The 23,309-nt window shown below is 29.3% G+C and overlaps 1 protein-coding gene and 1 long non-coding RNA gene across 4 annotated transcripts; one reads left to right on the forward strand and one right to left on the reverse strand.

Moving 5' to 3' along the window:
- Positions 1–1,090: 1,090 nt before the first annotated feature.
- Positions 1,091–3,737, forward strand: LOC118067198 (uncharacterized). Of its 3 annotated transcripts, XR_004690339.1 has the most exons (5): positions 1,091–1,351; positions 1,929–2,106; positions 2,754–3,122; positions 3,329–3,397; positions 3,479–3,737. It is a non-coding gene; the product is annotated as an uncharacterized lncRNA (long non-coding RNA). The 3 variants fall into 3 exon arrangements; XR_004690337.1 differs by lacking the exons at positions 3,329–3,397; positions 3,479–3,737 and having other exon boundaries at positions 2,754–3,292; XR_004690338.1 differs by lacking the exons at positions 1,091–1,351; positions 3,329–3,397; positions 3,479–3,737 and adding an exon at positions 1,740–1,855 and having other exon boundaries at positions 2,754–3,292.
- A 12,975-nt stretch (positions 3,738–16,712) lies between these two features.
- On the reverse strand, positions 16,713–19,253 carry LOC118067208 (mucin-2-like). The gene is made up of 4 exons (XM_035083836.1): positions 19,032–19,253; positions 18,720–18,938; positions 17,433–18,554; positions 16,713–17,009 (listed from the first exon to the last, which is right to left on the reverse strand). Exons 1-4 carry the CDS (start codon positions 19,251–19,253, stop codon positions 16,713–16,715), a joined length of 1,860 nt encoding a protein of 619 aa, XP_034939727.1.
- Positions 19,254–23,309: the final 4,056 nt, after the last annotated feature.

The raw sequence follows: 23,309 nt of genomic DNA on the forward strand, positions 1-23,309 counted from the left end.
AAAATATTTTTATTTAAAGAAAAATTAATCATATTTCTTGTTATTAAACATTTTTTTACTCCAATTTTTTTAAATAATTTCATTCCTACATTTCACTTGATGGTTTTTCAACGTAATTTCTAAAGCCTTTTAGAAACTATTTGCAGTTTATTAGTCGTGCTCTCTTGCATTTTGAGAAAACTCTTGTTTTAGAAGTTTAGACCACCTCCAAGGTACAAGAGAAAACGAGTGGTAGCCTTCAACTATCCAAGTATCTTCACAGGATCTCTATGTTTTACAAGCCAGCTGTATATCGTCTTTTATTGTTGTTCCTTTGTATCCACATCGTGCGCTCGAGTGCTTTGGTTTGACTCTACCGTTTGTTCTTTTATCCTGCTTTCTCACTCATAATATATTTCTTTTCTCTTATATTTCCACTGAAAAGTAAACCAAGATCTTCGCCGACGCGTAAGGATCATCTTATCCTGTACCTCCTTTCACTTGAACCTTCAATGTCGGTTTATTTTCCAAGATTACTAAAATTTCTTTATACTTTGCTCTTCCACCGATTTTTCCTTGAATAAAAATTTTATTCATCTCATTCTCAAAATTTTGCTCAATTACCTGTTCCAAGTGCTTCAGGTTTCATACAAATCTAGAAAAAAAAAATCAATTTATTTTTAAAGATTACAAAATAAATTAGAAATTGAATAAAAAGCTGCAAAATTTTTCAAGCCTATTATGATCCAATTAAATTGGTATAATTTACCTTAGATTGGGTTTAATCAGTTGAAAATGACCTTAAAAAGATATTTAATTAGAAGTAAAATAAACTCTTTCTAAACACAGTTTTTTTTCTAAATTATTTTTACACTCAGAAGTGTTATGAAGTATAAATGAATGATTTTTTATAATTTAATTAATTAGTTAGAATGACCAATTGAATAATTTTAAATATTACAAATGATGACTACTGATAAGAACTGATATCAAAACAGAATCATTTTAATGGCTTTTGGAGTTACATATATTTAGAGATCTCGTGTATTTATGTGTCACTGCAGCGAAACATGACAATATAATTGATCGACATCAAAGGGTACATCACCAACAGATGTTGGAACACGCCCTCAACTTCATTTGGCTTTTTTTATATAAAGTTCCATATATATATGAATGCAAAATATCTTTTGTATATTGTGTATACGTACGTGTGCGCAACGTAACCTGTTCACGCACGTGTACATGAGTCTGGAGAGTGGTTTGTAGCATCTAAAAAAGCCCATACGATAATAAGCCAAAGGTACGAACGAAGACAGTGATAAAGGAAAAAATATGGAACCAAAGAGATCCGGATTCTTGATACGACCTCGTAAGATTCATGCCATTTTTCATGGTTGAGTAGCTTTTAGAATGAATGTGAAAAAAAGATATTAATTTTGGAGATATTATCAACTGTTTGTTTATGAAAAAGCATTGTGAATAAAAAATGTATTTCAAACATTAAATTTACTATCTACGAGATTCTTTTACTACCATATGAAATGCAAGTTTTAGAAAAAAAACACAAATATGAAATAGCGAGAATCCCCTTCACACTTGTCGGTCATTTGTATTTATGATTGGTAAGAAAATGTTGCTGTACATGTTGTCCATAAATTTTTAAAATTAAAAATTGTGAGTTTTTAACCTATAAAAAAGAAGTGAAGCAATGGAGAATTTCTTTGAACAATAAATAAAATTATTCAAAAAATAATGTTCAATAACGGGAATTCATGTGTATCTTTTTGATATAAATGAGTGTCTAGATAACCTAAAATTAATTTTAATATTTAATATACGAATAAACTATCGACATACCTGCATAGACTCATGTGTATTTATCAAATTCTTTTGTATTCTCACGAGTTGAAGTTTAAGTATATTACCAAGTTATTTATTTTTTTCAGTGTACTACGTAATAATGTCTGAAGGTGAATTAGGAGAGAAAAAATCATCCATCATGGTTCGAGATACACATGAGGCCATTGGATTTTGATGGACGGATGATGTTTTAGACTGAAGCTTTCTATGGGTTCCAACATCATAGAATTGATGAACGTCTTTGCCTAATTTATTATACCCAAAGTAAGCGCATGAGATTTATAATGATCCAATATTACTTTAAAGTAAAAGCTTTGTTCTTATAAAGAATATTATATATAAAACAGCTGTACAATTTTTGATGCTTAAATTTTATCATTTTTATTTTTTCAAGCCTCTGAATAACAATGTCATGGGAAATAAAATTAATAGGTTTATTTTAAACGAATTTCTCTGAAAATAAAAAATAATAGACATGTCAAATACATTCAGCACATGCTTGCGTGTCAAATGCAACAAGTCAGTCTAATTTCAATTGGTTTGACTGGAATCAATTACAATTTTAGTTCTTTAGTTTTGTTTAACAGCAAAAAAATATTTTTAGTCATTTCTAAATTATGTTTTATACATTTATTTCATATTTTATAAAGATTATTTTTACTCTTTGTTCATCTTCAAAGGATTGAAAGAAAAAAAGAATTTTTATTTTAATTCGTTTGAACACCATAAAATATAATAAGAGAGAAATCAAAACACACAAATAAGTAATATGCATAATGCATTTTATAAAATACATTGGTTGTATTTAAAAAAAATTTGTAACTGAGCCAAAATATTTGAATAATTGAAATATTCAAAGAATTAAACAAAGATAATGTTTTTTTAATAAAATAAAATAATTTTTCTTTCAGATTGGAAGCAAATTATTTATTTGGTGCTGAATGAGACCCAATTATGGCTTGTTGATGATTACCATTACTCCTGTATGAGAATAATAATTATAAAAATAGTTTCTCCATCACATGTTGATGGTGCATCCTGTCTCATATTCACTGATGACACAGACTACATAATACCTCTTGGACTTATCTACAATGCAGATACTTTTGATGACATACAAAGACGACGAGATGTTAAGGACAGTGGAGAGAGAAAGGATGAAGGACTATATAGAAGATGAGGGGGTTAAGTTAGGGGTTAGATAGGATAGGGTGTGTCGTCATGACTACGCAGCAGGAGGCGGAGCAATCGATATACTCTCGCGGCTCACACACTGAGAGGTCTGATGAATGCAATACGTTGATAAAGGGATAAAACAATGATAGACACTGTACTGCGACAATGTGGCGTTTGTTTACTCACTTAACTCTAAATTGATAGCTCATTACATCAATTATTATATTGATAACCATTTAATATTTTCTTTAATTCACATTTTTCATTAAATTTATGTCATCATCCAATTAATTTTTTTATTCTTTTTCAGAAATAAACTCTTCAAAATTTCATCAAGATTATTAATAAATAACTGGGTTATTAAAGTAAAGCAACAAGTGTGAGTAAAAAAATAATTTTTTTTTTTTAAATGTTTGTTTAATTATTTTAATTAAAAAATTATTTATTCAAAATCCCATAGATGCTGAAGTTCTTTCGAGAAAAATTTCTTGGAAAAAATTTGTGTAGAATTTATAATTAAATATTTCCGCTAATTTATGGAGCAAGGATTTTTGGAGTCAAAGGATTTGATTTATTTCTTGATAAATTTCTATGAAAATTACTGGCACCTAAATAGAGGTTCATTGTTGGAAATATTCTTAAACAATTGTGTGTATAATAATCGTAGAGAAAAAAAAATTAGTATTCATTGTTATTGATTATGTTGTGGCAAAGGAGAATATAATAATGACACGAAAATGAATTTTCAATTTATTTGTTTGGCTCACAAACAATCAAATAAAAATTTTTCTTCAGAGCTAATATATAAGAGAAGACGTAGAGAAAAGATATATAATGTAACGATGAAAAATAACGATCGACCGTAGCGGAAATGATGAACGACCACAGAGTTCATAACATAAACGACCAAATGATACACTCTCCTATTTCATTGTCCGTGTTAAAAATTTTCCAAGTGGTTTTCTATTGTCATTGTACCTGTAGCTATGAAAAACGTGTGGTGTAGTGTAGGCGAAGAGGCTATATAAAGCCTACTAAGAGTATGAGGCGTGTGCAGCTTTCTCTCACTTTTCAAACTGACGCCTTTTCGCACCTTGTACTTGAGAACTTGAGCATTATCCCTGGGGCGTGGATGAGTAGCGTTCCAAATAAGAAATCGTTTTAAGGTAGATATATTTTGCTACACGAGATACTTTTATCGTATCTTCTTCTTAAACAACTTAACGAAACAAACTGCATTGCATCAGAGGATTTGTGTGAGAGAATTGCTCCAGTGACGATGCAATTATATTGTTTCTTTCAATTTGTTTCAATTTTAGGACTTTTATCAATAAGAAAAGATACCAATGATGGAACAAAAATTTCTTGAATGGTTTTAAGAGCAGTTAAATCCTGTGCAAAATCAGGTCAACACTTGACTTGAGGATATCACCTGTTGAAAAAAATCTTTTCTGATTACAATCAGGTATTTTTCTTTCTAAAGTTGTTGCATTTATTCATGAAATTTTAATATTAAAGGAATCGTTTTTAGAATATTTTCTCTATCCTAAGAATTTTTAATATTTAAAATATTTATTGTGATTATTGTATAAAAAATTAGGGTAAATTTATAACAATAAATTATCAAAGATGGAAAGAAGAAAAATAAGATAATGTTAAAAATAAATCAAAATATTTTCTAAGAATATAAAAATCAGTTGTTCTTTGAACAAATGTTTGAATATCATCCAGTGTTCAACCAAGAATTCTCTACATCTTAAAAATTCTTTTCCACCACCTAATTGAGCGTCAAAGAATGTGTCTGGTGGACTTTGAAAAATGAACTAGATTATAATTACCAGTTTATTTCACTACCCTATATTTAAATTCGATAGTAATTATTATTTACCTATTTTTTCATTGACCATAACTACTTAAATAGTCAGACCATTTTCAAAACATTAACAAATAATAATAATATCGCCAGATTGTTTTTTTTGTTCGATAAAATGTATTTAAATTTACTTTCAACAACAGTTCTACTGTTCAGATGTCATTAATTTTAATGGGTTAATATACTTGAGTTTGCTAAAAAAACTTTCAATTAATTACATTTGTTCTGCTTATTTTATAATTGGAATTAAATTTTTTACTATTATTTTTTGATAATAAATACAAAGCTAATAAATCCTACTGCATTCTAGATATTCTTCAAACATTTTTAGAGTCTCATATAACTAAATAAATCCACACAAAAGAGAGAGCACCTGTCCAGGTAGTGAATATAGACAAAAATGAACGATTCACTTCTGAGAATAGCCCTGTGAAAGTACGGCTCCAGCTCGTCTACCAGGATCAAGATGATCAGGATGATTTGGTTGGTCGTTATTGCAAGCTTTTAATGAGTTTTTGTCAATGCATTCCTTCCTAATGCACTCTAAAGCGTGGATGTTACTCTTTGTTTCTTATTTTTCCGTGGACTTCTTTTATTATTCTCAAATGCATTCCCCGAAATAATTTTTCCGCAGACTTTTTCATCTTAAGACTTGATTGTTACACATATTTAATGGATTCGCAACACATTTAGAGAAATGAACGTAATGTGGAGGTGGAGGAAACACCTGCAAACATCTCGAGAGTGACGGATGACCACATCGCATTTTGCAGCTCCATATCTCCCCGATTTCGCGCCATATAATTCCCGTAAAGTCGTTTCGTGCTTATGATGCAGGACTCTACCACCGCCTTTCTTCTTTATTTTGTTCTTTTTTTTGCTTCACTTTGGACAGATTCAAGTATGTTCTGATTCCTTGTTCTGTTTAACTAGTATTTTTCTTAAACAACAATGTTTTATGTTGAATGACAAAATTATTTCAACATGTACCTTTAATTTTATGATCCTTAATAAAAATGTTGTATTGGAAAACAATGAAAAATTTCTTTTATAAAAAATATTAACAATATATTTAGACAAAACAGAGGTGCTGTTATGATATTTTTATGGTTTTATAAATTAAATATTTTTTAAAGATGACTTTAAACGTAGAATTTTATAGAACAATTGAATTATAAATTCCTAAAAGTAAGAAGACAAAATATTTTTAGAGCCATCAGAATTATCAAGATAAAGACATAAAGCTTTTTATGCAATTGTGAAATGAATTGGATACTTTATTGATTTGTACAATGAGATGATCACAGCTAGGCTGCTCTAGTTAAACTATAGCTTCTTTATTATTAACTGTAGCTTCTTTAATTACATATTATCCTATGGATACACTGCAAATTTAAGTGTGTTATTCTTGTAAACACTTTTAACACACTAAACCTATTCAATTTTAAATGCTATAAACAAACTATAGATTTCAACACACTACGAAATGTGTAAAAGGTATTAGGTATTATGTACAGTTTGTTTATGGACATTTTACATTGAACACGCTTTAGGTGTGTTATTTTAACACGTTTGTGAAATTTTAGGATTTGCAGTGTGAGTAATTTAGGCTGCTCGTTAGAGTGTGTGTGTTTTTGTGTTTATTATATTGTATCTCTAATGAATTTTCTTATATAAAATTAAATTGTAATACTTTCTATCAACAAATGGAAAAATATCGGTAATATTCGCTTCAATCTCCTCGATCAAAAATATTTAATCTAGTGTTTTTTAATTCAAAGTGAAATAAATTATAGCATTAATAAATCATCTATTATATTTTATCTCAATATCAGATATTGATAATCGAAATGCAGAGAAATTATTTATTATAATGCGTTGATTATTATAAACTTAGACTTAATTGTTTGAGAAAAAGTGATTAAGTATAACTCATTTGAGTTATGAATAAAAAAAGTGGATGAAACATCGCGGTTTCCCTGAGTAGAAATTCCCAAGAATATTTATATTATATATATAAGAAAAGAGATAATAAAAGCAGCAGAGAGGAGAGAGATTAGTGCGAGATAGTAATATATAAGATATCTCTCACATTCAAGAACGAGGACCGAGGATAATCGATCCCGCGCTTGGCATTGTGTCTCTTTTTGTTATACGTTACCTGCAACGAAATATTACATTGGCTCGAAAAGTTTTCGCCGGCATCTACAAACGAAAGAAAAACAAGAAATAGATATTTAATCACATTAAATCTATTCATCATGAACTTTAGAGCTAAATTTTCAACAATTGTTCCAAAATAATATTTATTTATCATTAATCATTAGTGATGTCAATAAATAATTACTTATCTCATTATCAAAAAAATATATCTTTTTATCGCAACAGGTTTAAGATGTATAGGAATACGGGGCAAGACGACTTTTTCGATTTTTGGTAACTTGATAAGGCTAAACGGATCCTCCAAAGCTGTTAATACGAAAGTTCACATTGATTTGAAAATATGTCTATTGCTAAAATTACATTATTATGTGTATAAGTCATTTTAAAATTCAAAAAGCCATCTTGCCTCGGATTCCCCCTGTGATAGAATTTTGCATCGAAATTGTGTCTTCTAGTACTTCATACTCATTTTGGACTTTAAAAAAATTTTTTTTTTTGTATGCAAAAATATATTTATTAAAAAATAAAAGTAATTAATTATCGTTTGTTAAAAATAATTATTTTTCATACATTGAAGAAAATAGATTATAGGGTCAAGTAAATAGCCTCTTTACACCTTCTCAAAAAAAAAAAAAAAAATAATAATAATAATGTATAAAAGTCTACCCAAATTGTACTTGTAATTACCAAACACTAGTAACTGTTTATTACTAGTGTCTTATTTATCATCTTAAAATATTATTACACAATAATAATAGTGTTACAGGATCCGCACAAGTACACGCAGAGAAATGTATAGTAAAAATTACCGTCAATTTTTTAGTAATTTAGTGACACTCCAGTGTGATGGTAAAAATTACTAAACTGCGTAGTAATTTTTAAGCTAAAATTGGAGTAAAAATAACTTTGCAGTTTGGTAATTTTTACAATGTGTATAGTAATTTTTACCCTCACATAGCAGTCTCATCAAATTACCATAAAATTGACGGTAATTTTTACTATACATTTCTCTGCGTGTAGTATATTTACTACACACCTATCTCGAGTCAAAAAATTGGGACTCGTTTTATCTTGAAGTAAACTATTTAGACTGACTTTGGTCTGATTTAAACATTCTTTTATTCTAAATGTCTCAATTAGTCTTCATAATCCTATTTACATCGAATCTTCACTAGTCTCATTTTATCCTAAATATTTTCAATCATATTAAATTGATTTTATTCTCAATGTTTTCGATCGTACTATCTTCATTTTGTATTCATTTAACATGTCTTTACCTCAAATGTTTTATTTAGTTCTCATAAGCCTTCATTAACCGAATCCCAGTTAGTCTCAGATAGGCCTCAATGTTTCTTGTCACACCAGTCTTTTTTTAAACTCATTTTGCTTACTCAATAAAGTCTCAATAACGTTTCATGTATCTTATCCTGTCTTCGTTTAATGGACCAAACAATTTTCAAATAGAACTCATCTTTTCCTCAATAACAGCAAAATGAGACTTTTTTGAGGACAAAGTGAGATTTTAAAAAAATCTAAACTTCTCAAAAGTCTCAAATTGTCTTAATAATGGAAAACCGCGGATAAAATAAGACTTTTCAGTCCTATAGCCTCAAATATATATTGAAATTCGATTAAAGACCAATTGAAGACAAAATGAGTCCCAATTCTTTGACTCGGGTCTAGTGCTAAATAAATGATTTTATTGAATGTTTATTTCAATTAATTATTTACTCAGCGTAAATGATTACTGACTTGACATGAAATAATAATTACATATTTACTTGATATGAAAATGTTTTTTTTAGTGTAAAAATAAAATAAATTGTTTGAAAGATAACTTCCAAAATGAGTGGTGAATTGAAATTGAATTTATTTTTTGGAAAAATGTATAATGGAGGATAGATGAAATAATTATTGATAGTTGATGTATATTTATAAAGATTGAAACAATGATGAATAAACTGAACAAAGTTAGATATTATTCTCTAGTCGATTAACTCAAGGCGGGAGAAGTCGATTATGATACTCGGGTCAACAAGGCGATTCAATTCTTTGTCACGTTCATACAGAGAATATGAGAGTAAGAGAAAGAGAGAAGAAACAATCGCTAAACCACCCTCAAGCTCATAACTAGGCTCGTGGGGCTGCTTGTGACACGTTCATCCCCTATTTCTCTGCCCCATATAACCCGAGACACGTGGACCCCAAATTCACGAAAATCTACTCTTCCTCCTTTTGGGTTTTTTATTTACTTTCTCTTCAATTTTATTTATTAATAAATAAACTTCGACAGCATGTAATTACTGTTCTCGTCAAAAATTGCTTTGGTTCTTAATTTTTTTTTTCGCTGTCCAAAATAATGTTAACATTAAAAAAAAGTAATGTTATTAATTAATAACATCACTTTTTTTTATTAAATTATAATTTGAATAATTGTAATTTAAATTATAATTTAAATAATTATCATTTAAATTTTCATCAAATCCTATCTATTAAAACTCATGACTTACTGTCAAATAAAGAGATACAATGATAAAAACCGTTCGTGTGAATATAATTAAATGTTTATAATATTTTTTTTTATAAAATCATAGAGAGTACAATTCAATAATGATAATAACAAAAAAAAATGTTAAGTTACCGTAACAAATACCAAAGAAAAATAATTAAAGAATACAAAATTAAATCAACCAATCAAAAAAGTGTAACCATTTTATTCGTGCGTTGATTGGTCAATTTTATTTTTAAATTTTCGAAATGAATAAAAATAAAAATTAAATAATTATTTACATTGTTAACTTGCGACAGCGCGCGTCGTATTTCTAGTTTATTTAAATATAAGAATCAATCGTTTGCTTTCAATTTGATCTAAATTAGATCAAATTGAAAGCATACGATACTATAGTACTTTATTTGTCGCATTAAATATCTTAATATTTCCATTTTATTTCGTATTTCAATTCCATAATCAAATTATATCGACTTAGAATATTATAGATCAGGTACAAAGTATGCTTATAAGCTACATATTATGATATGAAATTGGTAGAAATATGAAGAAAATAATCCAGAATTTGTCTATCTGCAAACAAGGTTTTAATTTCCATTATTAATATAATAGTAATTGTACACTTTCACTTAATACAATAGTAATTACACTTATTAAAAATATTTTTTTCAACTGTTTGTTTTTAATGCAGATTTATAAATATTAATAATACAAGTGTTCAAATTCAGAATTTTCTAATATCTTTGTGGCTTTAATTTTAAAAATTTCGGACTGTAATTAAAATTAAATTAAGTGGAATTTTCTTCGTAAATAAAATATATTCTAATTATGCTTATATTTTTCTCTAAATTTACCCATTACTCAGAATCATATTTTTTTCCGTCAAATAAAAAAAATCATGCAGTTAAGAGTTAAATGGTCAAAAAAATAAGTTTCTTTCAACAATTATTAACAAAAAATTTCTAATCATCAGATGAATTTTTCACAATTTTTTTTATTTTCTACATAACAAAACGAACAATAAAAAAAAAATAAAGTTAAATACAATATTATTGTGAAATATTTAAATTTAATTTATTGCCAATTTAATTTTTCAATTTCTATATTTTTCAAGAACAAGTTCAGTGTGGAGACAATACCATAAATAATCCAAACAATCACGACGTGAAAGGACAAAGATTCACTCCCTATTTACCCTATGAATCTAAATCATCATCGTGTCTCTAGAATCCATCGTCTAATGTTTCTTTTTTACTCTCTTGGTCCTACGTAGGATCCCTAAGGGTCTTGTTTCCTTGTGTACATTTTTTATTCGCATGATACATACAGATATATAGAGTGAGTAAATAGTAGTCTCGTGTGGTAACCCTACGCTTATGTTCCATGCTTGGTGAACTCTCTATGGGGATTCACGAGCTTCCGGAAGTTGGCAGAGACCGGAATCCCAGTAGGGTGTGAGCGTCGATACACACTACTCATCATCGTTCGTTATTATGATGACTTTGTAACTCAGAAGATGTAAATTATTGCCAATAAAAAAGAAAAGTGTCTATATTAAAAATATTATTGCTCTCGTCTTAAATTTATATTCATGTTTTTGTTAATTTATTGCTTTTTTCAAATAAAATTATTAAACCGTGATAAAGCAAGCGAAGCATTGCAGACAAAATAGTGCTTTTTATAATAATATTATTATTATTATATTTTTAAATATATTGACTAATATTTATCATAAAATAAATTTAATGGCATGGTTATTTTCACACAAAACTGTTTTTTAGCATGGATGTACACGGAGATAATTCTTTTCACTAAATGTAAGTGCAAAAAATAATAAGTGCATGTTTCCAAGTTAAGAAGTAAAAATATTTTTATCTAACAGTGAATTGTGAGTTCTCGTAAGTAATCTTAATACTCACGGGGTGTCTTAATAAAATATTCACTTACACACACACACCCACACACACAAAGAATATCTTGGATGAAGAAAAACTATTCTCTCATCAATCATGGATTTAAAGCAAAACTATAATATCTTGGTTCGAAAAAATTATCTCGAATCAAGAGCAATATCATCTTGAGCCAACCCAGATTATCTTGAATCAACCAAATTTTTCTTGAACTGAGATATTCTTTTTTTGTGTGCAAAAATTCCAAAATTACTTACGACAACCCAAAATTCACTGTTAAACAGCTGTCCTTCTATTATTCAACAAGTGCACTTGTCATTTTTTACTTACGATTAGTGCTAAAATTCTTGTCATGTAAATGTTACGTTGATGAAGTACAATATCACATTGTTCATTTGCTAGAATATCAACAGTCACAATTTGTGTCTCAGCTGATAAATCTTCAATAGAGACAAAATTCCTCAAGTGGGCCACTAATAAATCAGTACTCTGAGTATTTATAAATATTATATATGTCTCGTTAGGATTTCAAAAAATAAAAAGTACGTATTTTTTTATTTTTTAAAATTTTAATTTTTTGAAAAGTTATTAATAATCAATTTTTTTTGCAATTTTTCACGTAAAAATTTTTTTCTTCCGATTGGTTCGATGAATCTTTATAATTTTTGGTCAGTACTTTGAGAAATAATAGTCCTTCCTAAATATATTTTAAAATTTTTTTTTTCATGTAATGTTGTTCAATAAATTGATTTCAGTTGTAAACAATTGACAATTATTAATGCTTCTCAATTAATTACAACAATAAAGAAAATATATTTAGATTCCTCGCTCGATTTCGAAAAAATGAGAAAAAAAAAAAGTTAGAAACTTGCATTAGGTGAAAGACTACGTTCATTTGTTTATTTCGTTATTCAACGCGCTGTGAAGCAACTCCTACGCGAAGCGTCTCAATTGACACAAAACAATTGCATGACATTTATGGAAAACATACATTTATATTTTCACCCGTTAAGTGTGTCCTTGTATCGTGTTCAATACATTATTATTTTACAATTTTTTTCACTTTTTTTAATATCTCTAGTTTAATTTATAAACTATATAAATTTATAAAATATATAAACATATCATATATTGAAAAAATAGTCGATAGATCAGTTTAAAATGCCAAGAGCAAATTCTTGTTGTAATCCTTTAAAAAAAAAAGGGCATAACTGTGTTTACAAAAACGTTGTTCTAGTAACACATAAATGGAATTCAAAATTTGAAAATTTAGTAGGATTTTATATTTGTCAGTCTTGTAAAAGTCAAGTAAACAGACAGTCTAACATTACTCCACAACCGCAAGTCTCTAACAATAGTGTAAGGAAAAGAATCTCTTCGATTTTTCAAACACATAGTGACAGTGATAATGAAGTCGATTTTTATGAAGATTCTTATATGAATAACAAGGTAGGTATATTTTCATGTAGCTTTTCGAATAATGTAACGAAAAAAAAATTTTTGGTTTCAAAAGAAATATTTACTTAAAAAAAAAAATTATTGACTGAAACCAATCAATTATTTTATTTTTTAAAATATTACTAGTTATAATTTTAATCGAATTATTATGAATCATTTTAAGGATTCGAACTATATATTGATTATTACAGGATTTTGAATTATCACCCGTTAAAAAGCTACGACAACATATTGACCTTAAACAGAAATCCAACAGATACGTTCCTATGGATGAAAATTGGACTAAAGATTTAAGGAGTGCAATTGCAAATGAAACTACTCGTTCTGGTCAAATTAGTCTTTTAACCACAGCACCTTTATGTTGGAGCATTCGTCAAATGAAAAAAGAACTAAATGTGTCTCGCCGAATGGCATCAAGAGCTAAGAAATTACATGCAAGTTCAGGATATGGAACTTGTCCTCAACCAAAACGTGGTCGGTGTTTGAATGACTCAACTGTTAAAAAAATTAAAGATTTTTATTTGTCTGATGAAGTTAGTAGAGTGATGCCGGGTGCAAAAGATTACATATCAGTTGTAGAAAATAATCAGAGAATACAGAAACAAAAAAGACTACTTTTAAATAATCTAGGCACTTTACATGAACAATTTGAAGAACAAAATCCAGAAATTAAAATGTCACTATCAACATTTCGTAAACAAAGACCGCAAGAATGTATATTATCCGGTCAAAAAGGGACGCACAACGTTTGCGTTTGTAAGATTCACCAAAATATGAGGTTAAAATTCGAAGGGATGAAAAAACAATTTATTCAAAAAGGTGAAAGTTTCAATTATACGTATCGAGATGCATTAAAAGATATTCTCTGTGAAAGTCCAACATCAGACTGCTATTTCAATGATTGTAAGAAATGTCCTGGTACGAGTATAGTTGTTGATAAGTTGCAGATTTTATTACAGGACTCTAAAATTTCAGAAATAACTTTTAATCAGTGGACGAGCACAGATAGATGCGAGCTCTTATCTAAATTACAATCTAAAGAAGAATTTTTAGTACTTTTGAAAAATGATTTTCCTGATTTGGCGAAGCATGATTTTTTGGCAACATCTCAAGCAGCTTATTTTCGAAAAATGAAAAATTCAATGGAGGACGGGGAAATGATCGTAACTTTAGATTTTGCTGAAAATTATACTTGTCAAGTTCAGAATGCGGTTCAATCACAACACTGGGCTAATGTTCAAGTGACTTTGCACCCCTATGTAATTTATTTCAAAAAAGACAATGTCATAAATCATGAAAATTATGTAATAATTTCTGAACATCTTCAACACGATGCTAATTCAGTATATTTATTTAACTCTAAACTGATAAATCATTTAAGAGAAAATATTGATTTGGAAGGTATAAAAAAAATTTATTATTTTTCTGACGGTGCTGGGTCCCAGTATAAAAATAAATTTAATTTTATTAATTTAATAAATCATGAAAAAGATTTTGGTATAACAGCTGAATGGAATTTTTTTGCCACTTCGCACGGTAAAGGGGCTTGCGATGGAATCGGAGGGACGGTAAAAAGACATGCATATCGATCGAGTTTACAGTGTACAGGTGACAAAAACATAACTTCGCCAAAACTTATGTATGAGTGGGCAACAAAATTTTTCAAAAATATTAATTTTGACTTCTGTTCAGAAGAAGATCATAAATTAAATAAAGAATTTCTAAAGCCTCGATATGAGAAGATTAAAACATTAAAATGCACTCGTCAGTATCATTGTTTTATCCCAATAAATGGAAATAAACTATTATGTAGAAAATTTTCAGAATCCAGAAAATCTGTCACTGAAAGCATAACGAAAACTACATTAATACGTAAGAGTAACTAAAGATTAATTTCAATGTAAACCTAATTTAAACCGATGTTATAAACAATTTATAAATAATATATAATAAAACAATGAAATAATTATTACAATACTAAGATCCTGTCTACCTGTAATCCCTTTTTTATATACTTTACTTCACGAATAGCATTCAAGTCGCACCGCGTCAGAGTTGTTTCACAGCGCGTTGAATAACGAAATAAACAAATGAACGTAGTCTTTCACCTAATGCAAGTTTCTAACTTTTTTTTTTCTCATTTTTTCGAAATCGAGCGAGGAATCTAAATATATTTTCTTTATTGTTGTAATTAATTGAGAAGCATTAATAATTGTCAATTGTTTACAACTGAAATCAATTTATTGAACAACATTACATGAAAAAAAAAAATTTTAAAATATATTTAGGAAGGACTATTATTTCTCAAAGTACTGACCAAAAATTATAAAGATTCATCGAACCAATCGGAAGAAAAAAATTTTTACGTGAAAAATTGCAAAAAAAATTGATTATTAATAACTTTTCAAAAAATTAAAATTTTAAAAAATAAAAAAATACGTACTTTTTATTTTTTTAAATCCTAACAAGACATATATAATATTTATAAATACTCAGAGTACTGATTTATTAGTGGCCCACTTGAGGAATTTTGTCTCATAGCAATAAGCATCATATCAAGATGAAGTTTCGTTAAAATAATATGTAAGCGCCATTAATGATAGAAGCTTCAAGATAACGATGCATAAAATGATGCATATTATCAGGTGAGAAATATAACCCCGAAACCGCCAATTCTTTATTATGAAGTAACACCATGTCAGCTCCTGAAATGATACAAAATGAATAAATAACTTCATTCACAACAAAAGCACCGATTGATTTTTTACAGTTTTCTATCAATGACTCTTTTTAAATGCTTCACTCACGAAACTTGTTCCAAAAATCATAATTATTTCCTGTATATTTAATACAAAACAAAAAACTAATTAAAAATAATAAAACAAGATAAATTATAAATTTATATTTATATTTAACGATAATTCTTGAAAAATATGCTTATGCTAATTCTAAAAATACATTCGCTGATTAGGCCCGAATTATAATTCACTGCTTATAAGGCCTCAATTATAATTATAATTATAATTAGGGCCACTATGTGGACCTACCAAAAAATTCTACTAAGGAAGAAACAATCCATATCATAATAATAATGAGAATAAAAAATGTTGAATCATTTTCAATTTCTCTTCTATAAATTGCTCGATACATACGAACACATTTCTGTAAGTCTGCATCAAAAATAAGATCACAAATAATTATTACTTTTGGTATTCATGCGAAAGCTCTTTTCACGTTCCTGATTGTTTTCTTCGCATTTTAATCCACGCTTAATGTTACGGCAACGTAGTATTTACAATAGAGTCCTGTTTACATGCACGCTAGAAACTATTTTTTGTGCGAATGAATTAATTTTAAGTTTAATTGATTATGTATGAAATATATTTAATCATTAAAAATGGTTTTAGACAGTAGACTAAAATAAAGATGTAGAAAATCCAGTGTAAAATATAATTTTTTCACAGATGAATATTTTTTCAATATCTGCGTCAACGTACGAGAATACACACAGGTTTATTTATTCTACCATACGCAACTCGAATTGATATACCACTACCACACGTGCCAGTCTGCCTAATGTCAATTAGTCCGCTCATTCTTAAACGTTTGCTTATGTGTTTTTATGTATTTGACACTTATTTATGTTTAATCGAATAGTAAGTCTACAAATGTAGGTCGAAGTAACAAGAAATTTGTACTATTTCAATACGTTGATATAAACAAACTCTGAATAAAATTGGCGAAGAATTCTTGTGAAAAAATTTCAAGAGAAACTAAAGAATCACAGTCCACACCCGGGTTTCTTCGTTTTCTTACTAGGCATGGGTAGGTCTATTGAATTTCCCTCCAAGTCATAAAACTCGCTTGGATCAAAGCACGGGTCTACTGTAGAGGAAGTTACTTTTTTGGCTACCGTAGTAGTTGTAGAAGGTGTTGTTGGAGCCATAGTAGTGGTTGTTGTAGAAAGTGTTGTAGGTGCCATCGTTGTTGTTGTTGTAGAAGGCATTGTAGGAACCATAGTTGTTGTTGTTGTAGAAGTTGTTGGTGCCCTTGTTGTTGTCGTTGTAGAAGGTTGTGAGTGGTAGGTGCCATCGTTGTTGTTGTTGTAAAAGGTGGTGTAGGTGTCATCGTTGTTGTTGTTGTTATTGTAGAAGGCATTGTAGGAGCCATAGTTGTTGTTATTGTAGGAGGTGGTGTAGGTGCCATCGTTGTTGTTGTTGTAGAAGGCATTGTAGGAGCCATCGTTGTTGTTGTTGTAGAAGGAATTGTAGGTGCCATTGTTGTTGTTGTAGCTAAAGTTGGTTGTAGGTGCTCATCGTTGTTGTTGTTGTAGAAGGCATTGTAGGAGCCATCGTTGTTGTTGTTGTAAAAGGTGGTGTAGGTGCATCGTTGTTGTTGTTGTAGAAGGCATTGTAGGAGCCATAGTTGTTGTTGTTGTAGGAGGTGTTGTATGGAGCCATCGTTGTGTGTTGTTGTAGACAAGTGTTGTGTAGGTGCTCATCGTTGTTGTTGTTGTAGAAGGCATTGTAGGAGCCATAGTTGTTGTTGTAGCTAAAGTTGGTGTAGGTGCTATCGTTGTTGTTGTTGTAGAAGGCATTGTAGGAGCCATAGTTGTTGTTGTAGAAGTTGTTGGTGCCCTTGTTGTTGTCGTTGTAGAAGTTGTTGGTGCCATCGTTGTTGTTGTTGTAAAAGGTGGTGTAGGTGTCATCGTTGTTGTTGTTGTTGTAGAAGGCATTGTAGGAGCCATAGTTGTTGTTGTTGTAGAAGGTGTTGTAGGTGCAGTCATGCTTGCAATTAATGATGTAGTCGGTAACATATCCATTATCCAAGTAGCTGCTACTGTAGTATTAGCTTCATGATCAACATCAGTCATTTCTGTTATGCTAGTTGTATTGTCTGGTACATCAACAGATCGTGATGTTGCACTTGGCAATGTTTTTGTTGCTTCAAATGTATCATCTTCTCCAAACCGATTTCTTATAAGTAGTGAAGGTTCTGGTTCTGTTAAGACCGTTGTTGATGCTATTTTTGTTGTCGTTGTAAACGGTATTGTTGGAGCAATAGTTGTTGTAGTAGAAAGTGTTGTTGGAGCTATCGTCGTTGTTGTTGTTAGAGAAGGTATTGTGGGAGCTACAGTTGTTGTTGGAGCCATAGTTTTTGTTGTAGTAGTAGGTGTCGTTGGTTCCATTGTTGTCTTCGTGGAAAGTGTCATTGGAGCCATGGTTGTTATTGGAGTCATAGTTATTATTGTTTTAGAAAGTGTTGTTGGCGTTATTGTTGATGTCGTTGTAGAAGTTGTTGGTGCCCTTGTTGTTGTCGTTGTAGAAGTTGTTGGTGCCATTGTTGTTGTCGTTGTAGAAGTTGTTGTTGGTTTCTTAGTTGTCGTTGTAGTTGTTGTTGGCTTCTTAGTTGTCGTTGTAGTTGTTGTCGGCCTCTTCGTAGTCGTAGTAGTCGCGCGAGTAGTTGATGTGTATACGGGCCTTCTTGTAACTGTTGTTGGTTTCCTGGTTGTCGTAGTTCGAACAGTCGTAGGTCTCACGTATGGTGTTGTTCTACGATCACTGCTCGATTCTGTCTCATCTTGATTTTTTCGCTTAGCTTTATAGTCCTGAAGGAATTTTATCTGAAAAAAATCAACATTCGATCAAAAAAATTTTGTTCGCTAATTTCTGTATGTAATAAGATACTTTTTTTTTTTAAAAAAAAAATACGAATTGATCGCACAAAAATAAAGTTATTTTTTTATTTAGCTTTTATTTGTATATATTAATAAAACTCTATACGATACCCAAGAACGGCCATCTCTGTGAGCATCAAGTACATCTGATCTCAATGCACTCGGCAGCTTTTCGAGTTTCTCTCTGAGTAGCCACATAACTTGTTCTTCTTCAATGCAAAATGGTCTACAAGGAGGTCTAACTAGTTTTCCTCCATGGTCTATTACTAAATCAAGATATTCGTTCATCACTTGTTTAGGACCTTTTTGTTTTCTTCTTATAAAGCCACACTAAATAAAATATAATGTAAAACACATATTATCACATCATTCACTTTTGACGAGATAAAAAAATTCAAACTTCAACAATAAACATAAACTCACTGTTCCTGGTTTTTGAGATACTGGAGTTACTTTTTTCTCGTTCATTAGTGCTTCATATGGTTCCCAATCAAGACCTTTTCTTCGAGCATTAAGCATTTTTGATCTCAAATTACTTGGCATTCTTACAAGTGTGCCTCTAAATGACCACAAGATTTGCTCTTCTTCAATGCAAAATGGTCTAGGATAAGGTTCATCAAGATCTTCATTTCTTCTCAATACCATGTCAAGATATTCCTCCTTTAATTTTTTAGGAGGGTCTGGCGTTCTTCTTGGTATACCACACTAGGTAATAAGGGTGTAAAAATTAATAATGACGACATTCAAATATTTTATTGCAACTAAACATCAAAATAATACGTTAATTGTCATTTAATACCACAATAAAAAATGAGAAAATTAATCAAAACTTATTGAACTACATAGAGAGAATTTTTTCACCGCTCAGAAGTAAAAAAAGAGAAGCATACAATTCGACATTCAAAAGTAAAATGTGTGTACATAGAAGTAAATTTTGACTTACTGTAAGTAAAATTCACTTCTAGATACACACATTTTTACTTCTAAACGTCGAATCGTGTACTTCTTATTGTTTTTACTTTGTGATGTCATAGTTTATTTAAAAGATATCAAAAGATTACTCCTTTTTAGCCTACACCTAGTGCAATAGCTGGGATGGAGTAAGAGGTTGTTGCATTAAGATTAAAAAATAGTAATAAATAGAATAGAATTGATAGGGATATTTATAAAATAAACAAATTAATTAAAAAGCCAATCATAAATTTATTAAATTAATAATTAAATTATAATTTTGAAATCATACGATAATTATTTTAAAAGAGAGATTGCACTTTCTTTTAGAATGTTGAATAAAAAAATAAATATTAAGACTTACTTTTGATATTAAAATCCAAATTAATTATTCAAATAACTTTTATAATAAACAATTGAACACGTCTTAATATTTTGATTGTTAAAACTGAAGTGTCACTTAAAGAACATTTTCGGTTGTTGCTAGCAAGTAGCAACATCCCTTCTTTTAAATTTTTAATTAAAAAATTAATTTTCCTTGGTTATGATTAAATCAATAATAATTTCTTTTTATTTTCTTTGAGTTTGTAATTAAATATTTTTGCGAACAATGCTTTTGACAACGATTTATATTTTTTGCATACTGAATTACATTTGAAGCATTATTAAACGCAATAAAAATCAGTATAATAATAATAGAAATATTTCTATAAATTATTAATAATTGTTAATAATAAATTTTAAATCTTTTTCTTTATTTTCTTATTTTTAATTTAAAACGTATGGGCGCGTAGTGCCACATGACGTGACACTTCCGAGCAGTGAAAAAATTCTCTCCGTGTCATCAACGGGCATGTTTATGATTGATCTATCAGTTTTACTTTATAAGAAAAATATTTCATTCGAGAAATATTATATGAATTAAAATAATAATATTTATTACTCACACAGTGAACATAGCCAATAAATGCAATGCAAAAAACCAATAGGAACTTCATTTCTATTATAATTTTTAATCCGTACTTGATAAATCAAACATCCACTTCAATGAGTCCAATGAACGTATAAAACTAAATAAATAAATAGTAGCTATTATATTTATATGTTCGTTGAATTAAATTAATATAGATAAACAATTAAGAGATAATGTCAGGTAAAGTTGTAAAAACTCATCGTTTTATTTACAAATGACGTTAGGTGTGAGAAATCTGTGGAAATACCATTGAATGTAAAGCATTGGATTTTATTTCAATGACTAATCAAGTTAATAAATTACTTTTGAAGCAATACATATTACTAGTAACCCACATTTTCACCTTGACCAGCCACATTGTTGGAGACCCATTAAAATCTAATATGTACTCTAAGTGAAAAGAAATAAGAATTTTATCATGCGTTATCAATAATTATTATACATAGTTGATATTGTACGATTAATTTTTATCAGTTAATAAATTTATTAGACAATTTTTGAGACATTATTGAAAAATTGGTTTCGTTTATTTCCGGTTATCAAAGTTAATGAATTTTTTTTTATTTCTTATGAATTGAAAGTAACAATAAATGAGTCAATTATTCATTCATACAATAATTTTCTTCTATTAATCAATTGTTATATATTCAATAAAGCTATTTATATAAAAAAAAGTAATTTACTTTGAAATAAACCACATGAAAATCTAAAACATGCTATAGAAATAAATATTCTTTTGATTTTATTTTAAGAAATATATTTACTGTATGATAGTCATGATGATATTTAATGGTAATTAAATATATTCTATATAAAATAAAATATTTTTCAAGATAATTTTACAGTATACTTATAATGTTTTAATTATAAATATCTATTAAAAAGATAAGCATGTGACAATTTAAATTAAAAAGTGGGTTTTGTTCCAGAAATTAAATCATAACTGAACTTGTTTTAAGTGGAATCAATCAGAATAATGTCAGTTAATTGTCAACTGATTATTACTTATAAATTCAAAAGTATTTGTCGTATTTTAATTAATTGAAATTCGAGTTTTTCAAAGTAATCTGGAGATTAATCATTCATGATTATTATCAATGAAATGGCATTAAAACATTTTTTTTCACTTCAAGTTCCTCCTTGCTATAGCAATGGATCCTTTTATCATTGGAGTTGAATTCCTACACTGAGAAAAATTTTCTTTCCATTTTACTAAGCAGCCCAGTAAGTGAATAAAGTAAAGTAAAGTGAATATTATTGAATCCATTTTAGAAGACATAAACAATGACTGTGTACATATTTTTGAAATTGTGGAAGCCACTGATCAGCAAAAATATTTAATAAAAGAATGCATATGATGATATAATATTTCATTGTTGTTATTTATTTATAAATTTTTTAAAACCTAATATACAATTCACTGCGAAATACAGTAAAATTTACTGATAAACTCAGTAAATTTTGCGGAGAGACTCACTGAATTTCTTCAGAAAAGCTCAGTAAAATTTACTGAAAAACGTAGTCAAAATTTATGCGGTAACCCAGTAAAATTCCTACAGACGGAAAATTTGTTTTTCGTTATACCCGCACGGAAAGTTCACTTTTCCATTAGAGAGGGGTTAAATTTTCCACGCAGGTGTGACATAAAATCATATTCAGCTCTAAGGAGTACAATTAGACTAGCTTAAATCACGTGTTTACCACCCTCGCCTTTGGCTCGGGTACTTTTCCTCCCTAGGTGTGAAATGTACTATTACTTGAGATTTTTTACTAGGTTGCCCAGTAAATTTTACTACGCATGCGCATATGGTCCCACATTACTGAAGTATCCCAGTAAAATTCACTAGGCCGCTCAGTAAAATGTAATAGTACATTTCACACCTAGGGAGGGAAAGTAGTCTAGCTCAAACCACGTGTAAAATTACAACCCGAGCCGAAGGCGAGGGTAGTAAACACGTGGTTTAAGCTAGTCTAATTGTCTTCTCTAGGGCTGAATATGATTTTTCGTCATACCTGCGTGGAAAGTTCAACCCCTCTCCAATGGAAAAGTGAACTTTCCGTGCGGGTATGACGAAAAGAAAATTTTTCTTAGTGTAGAAATACCGAGTTTCTTTTGTTGCACCCAGAGATTGTTTATAGACATAGAAGATAATTAGTTGATTAATGATCTGTTGGAGCATGAGAATTGTTCTTCAATATGTTATGTCAATAATTCATATGAGTTGTTTTAATTTTGAAAAATTCATCAAACCTTGATTGGAATATTAGGAATGAAATAATTTAGTAATTTGTATTTTTTATTAGATTCTTTGTATACACATTATACAATGTCTTTCATTTAAAAGATCTTTCAAGATTCCTCTGGGACGCGAGTTTAATTGATGAGATCGTTAATATGTTCGATCGATTCATCCATCGAGTCACTTTCATGTTTTGCTCCACCATCCTTCGTCTATCCATCGCGATCTGCGACCACCCGAAGCGTTTCCTGTGTCCTTCCACGCTATTCTATGTTTCTACTTTTCTCGTGAGATTCATTGAGTATCTGTCTTACAAATTTTTTTGTTGTCCTACTTGAAAGTTTTCTTTTCCTCACTTCTAATTAATACTCATAGCTCCATACTTATCAACACTTCCTAGATGAAGCTACGAACTATTTAAATTTAGCTTCCATCCTGGGATCGTTGACATTTTGGAAATCTTAAGGGGAAATAAAAGAAGATATTTCGATTTTCCACGAGTCTTACATCAATTAAAGTACCTAAATCAAGAGGCAG

This window comes from Chelonus insularis, unplaced genomic scaffold, assembly GCF_013357705.1.
Source record: "Chelonus insularis isolate UGA/USDA-ARS -01 unplaced genomic scaffold, ASM1335770v1 contig_36_pilon, whole genome shotgun sequence".
NCBI lineage: Eukaryota > Metazoa > Arthropoda > Insecta > Hymenoptera > Braconidae > Chelonus > Chelonus insularis.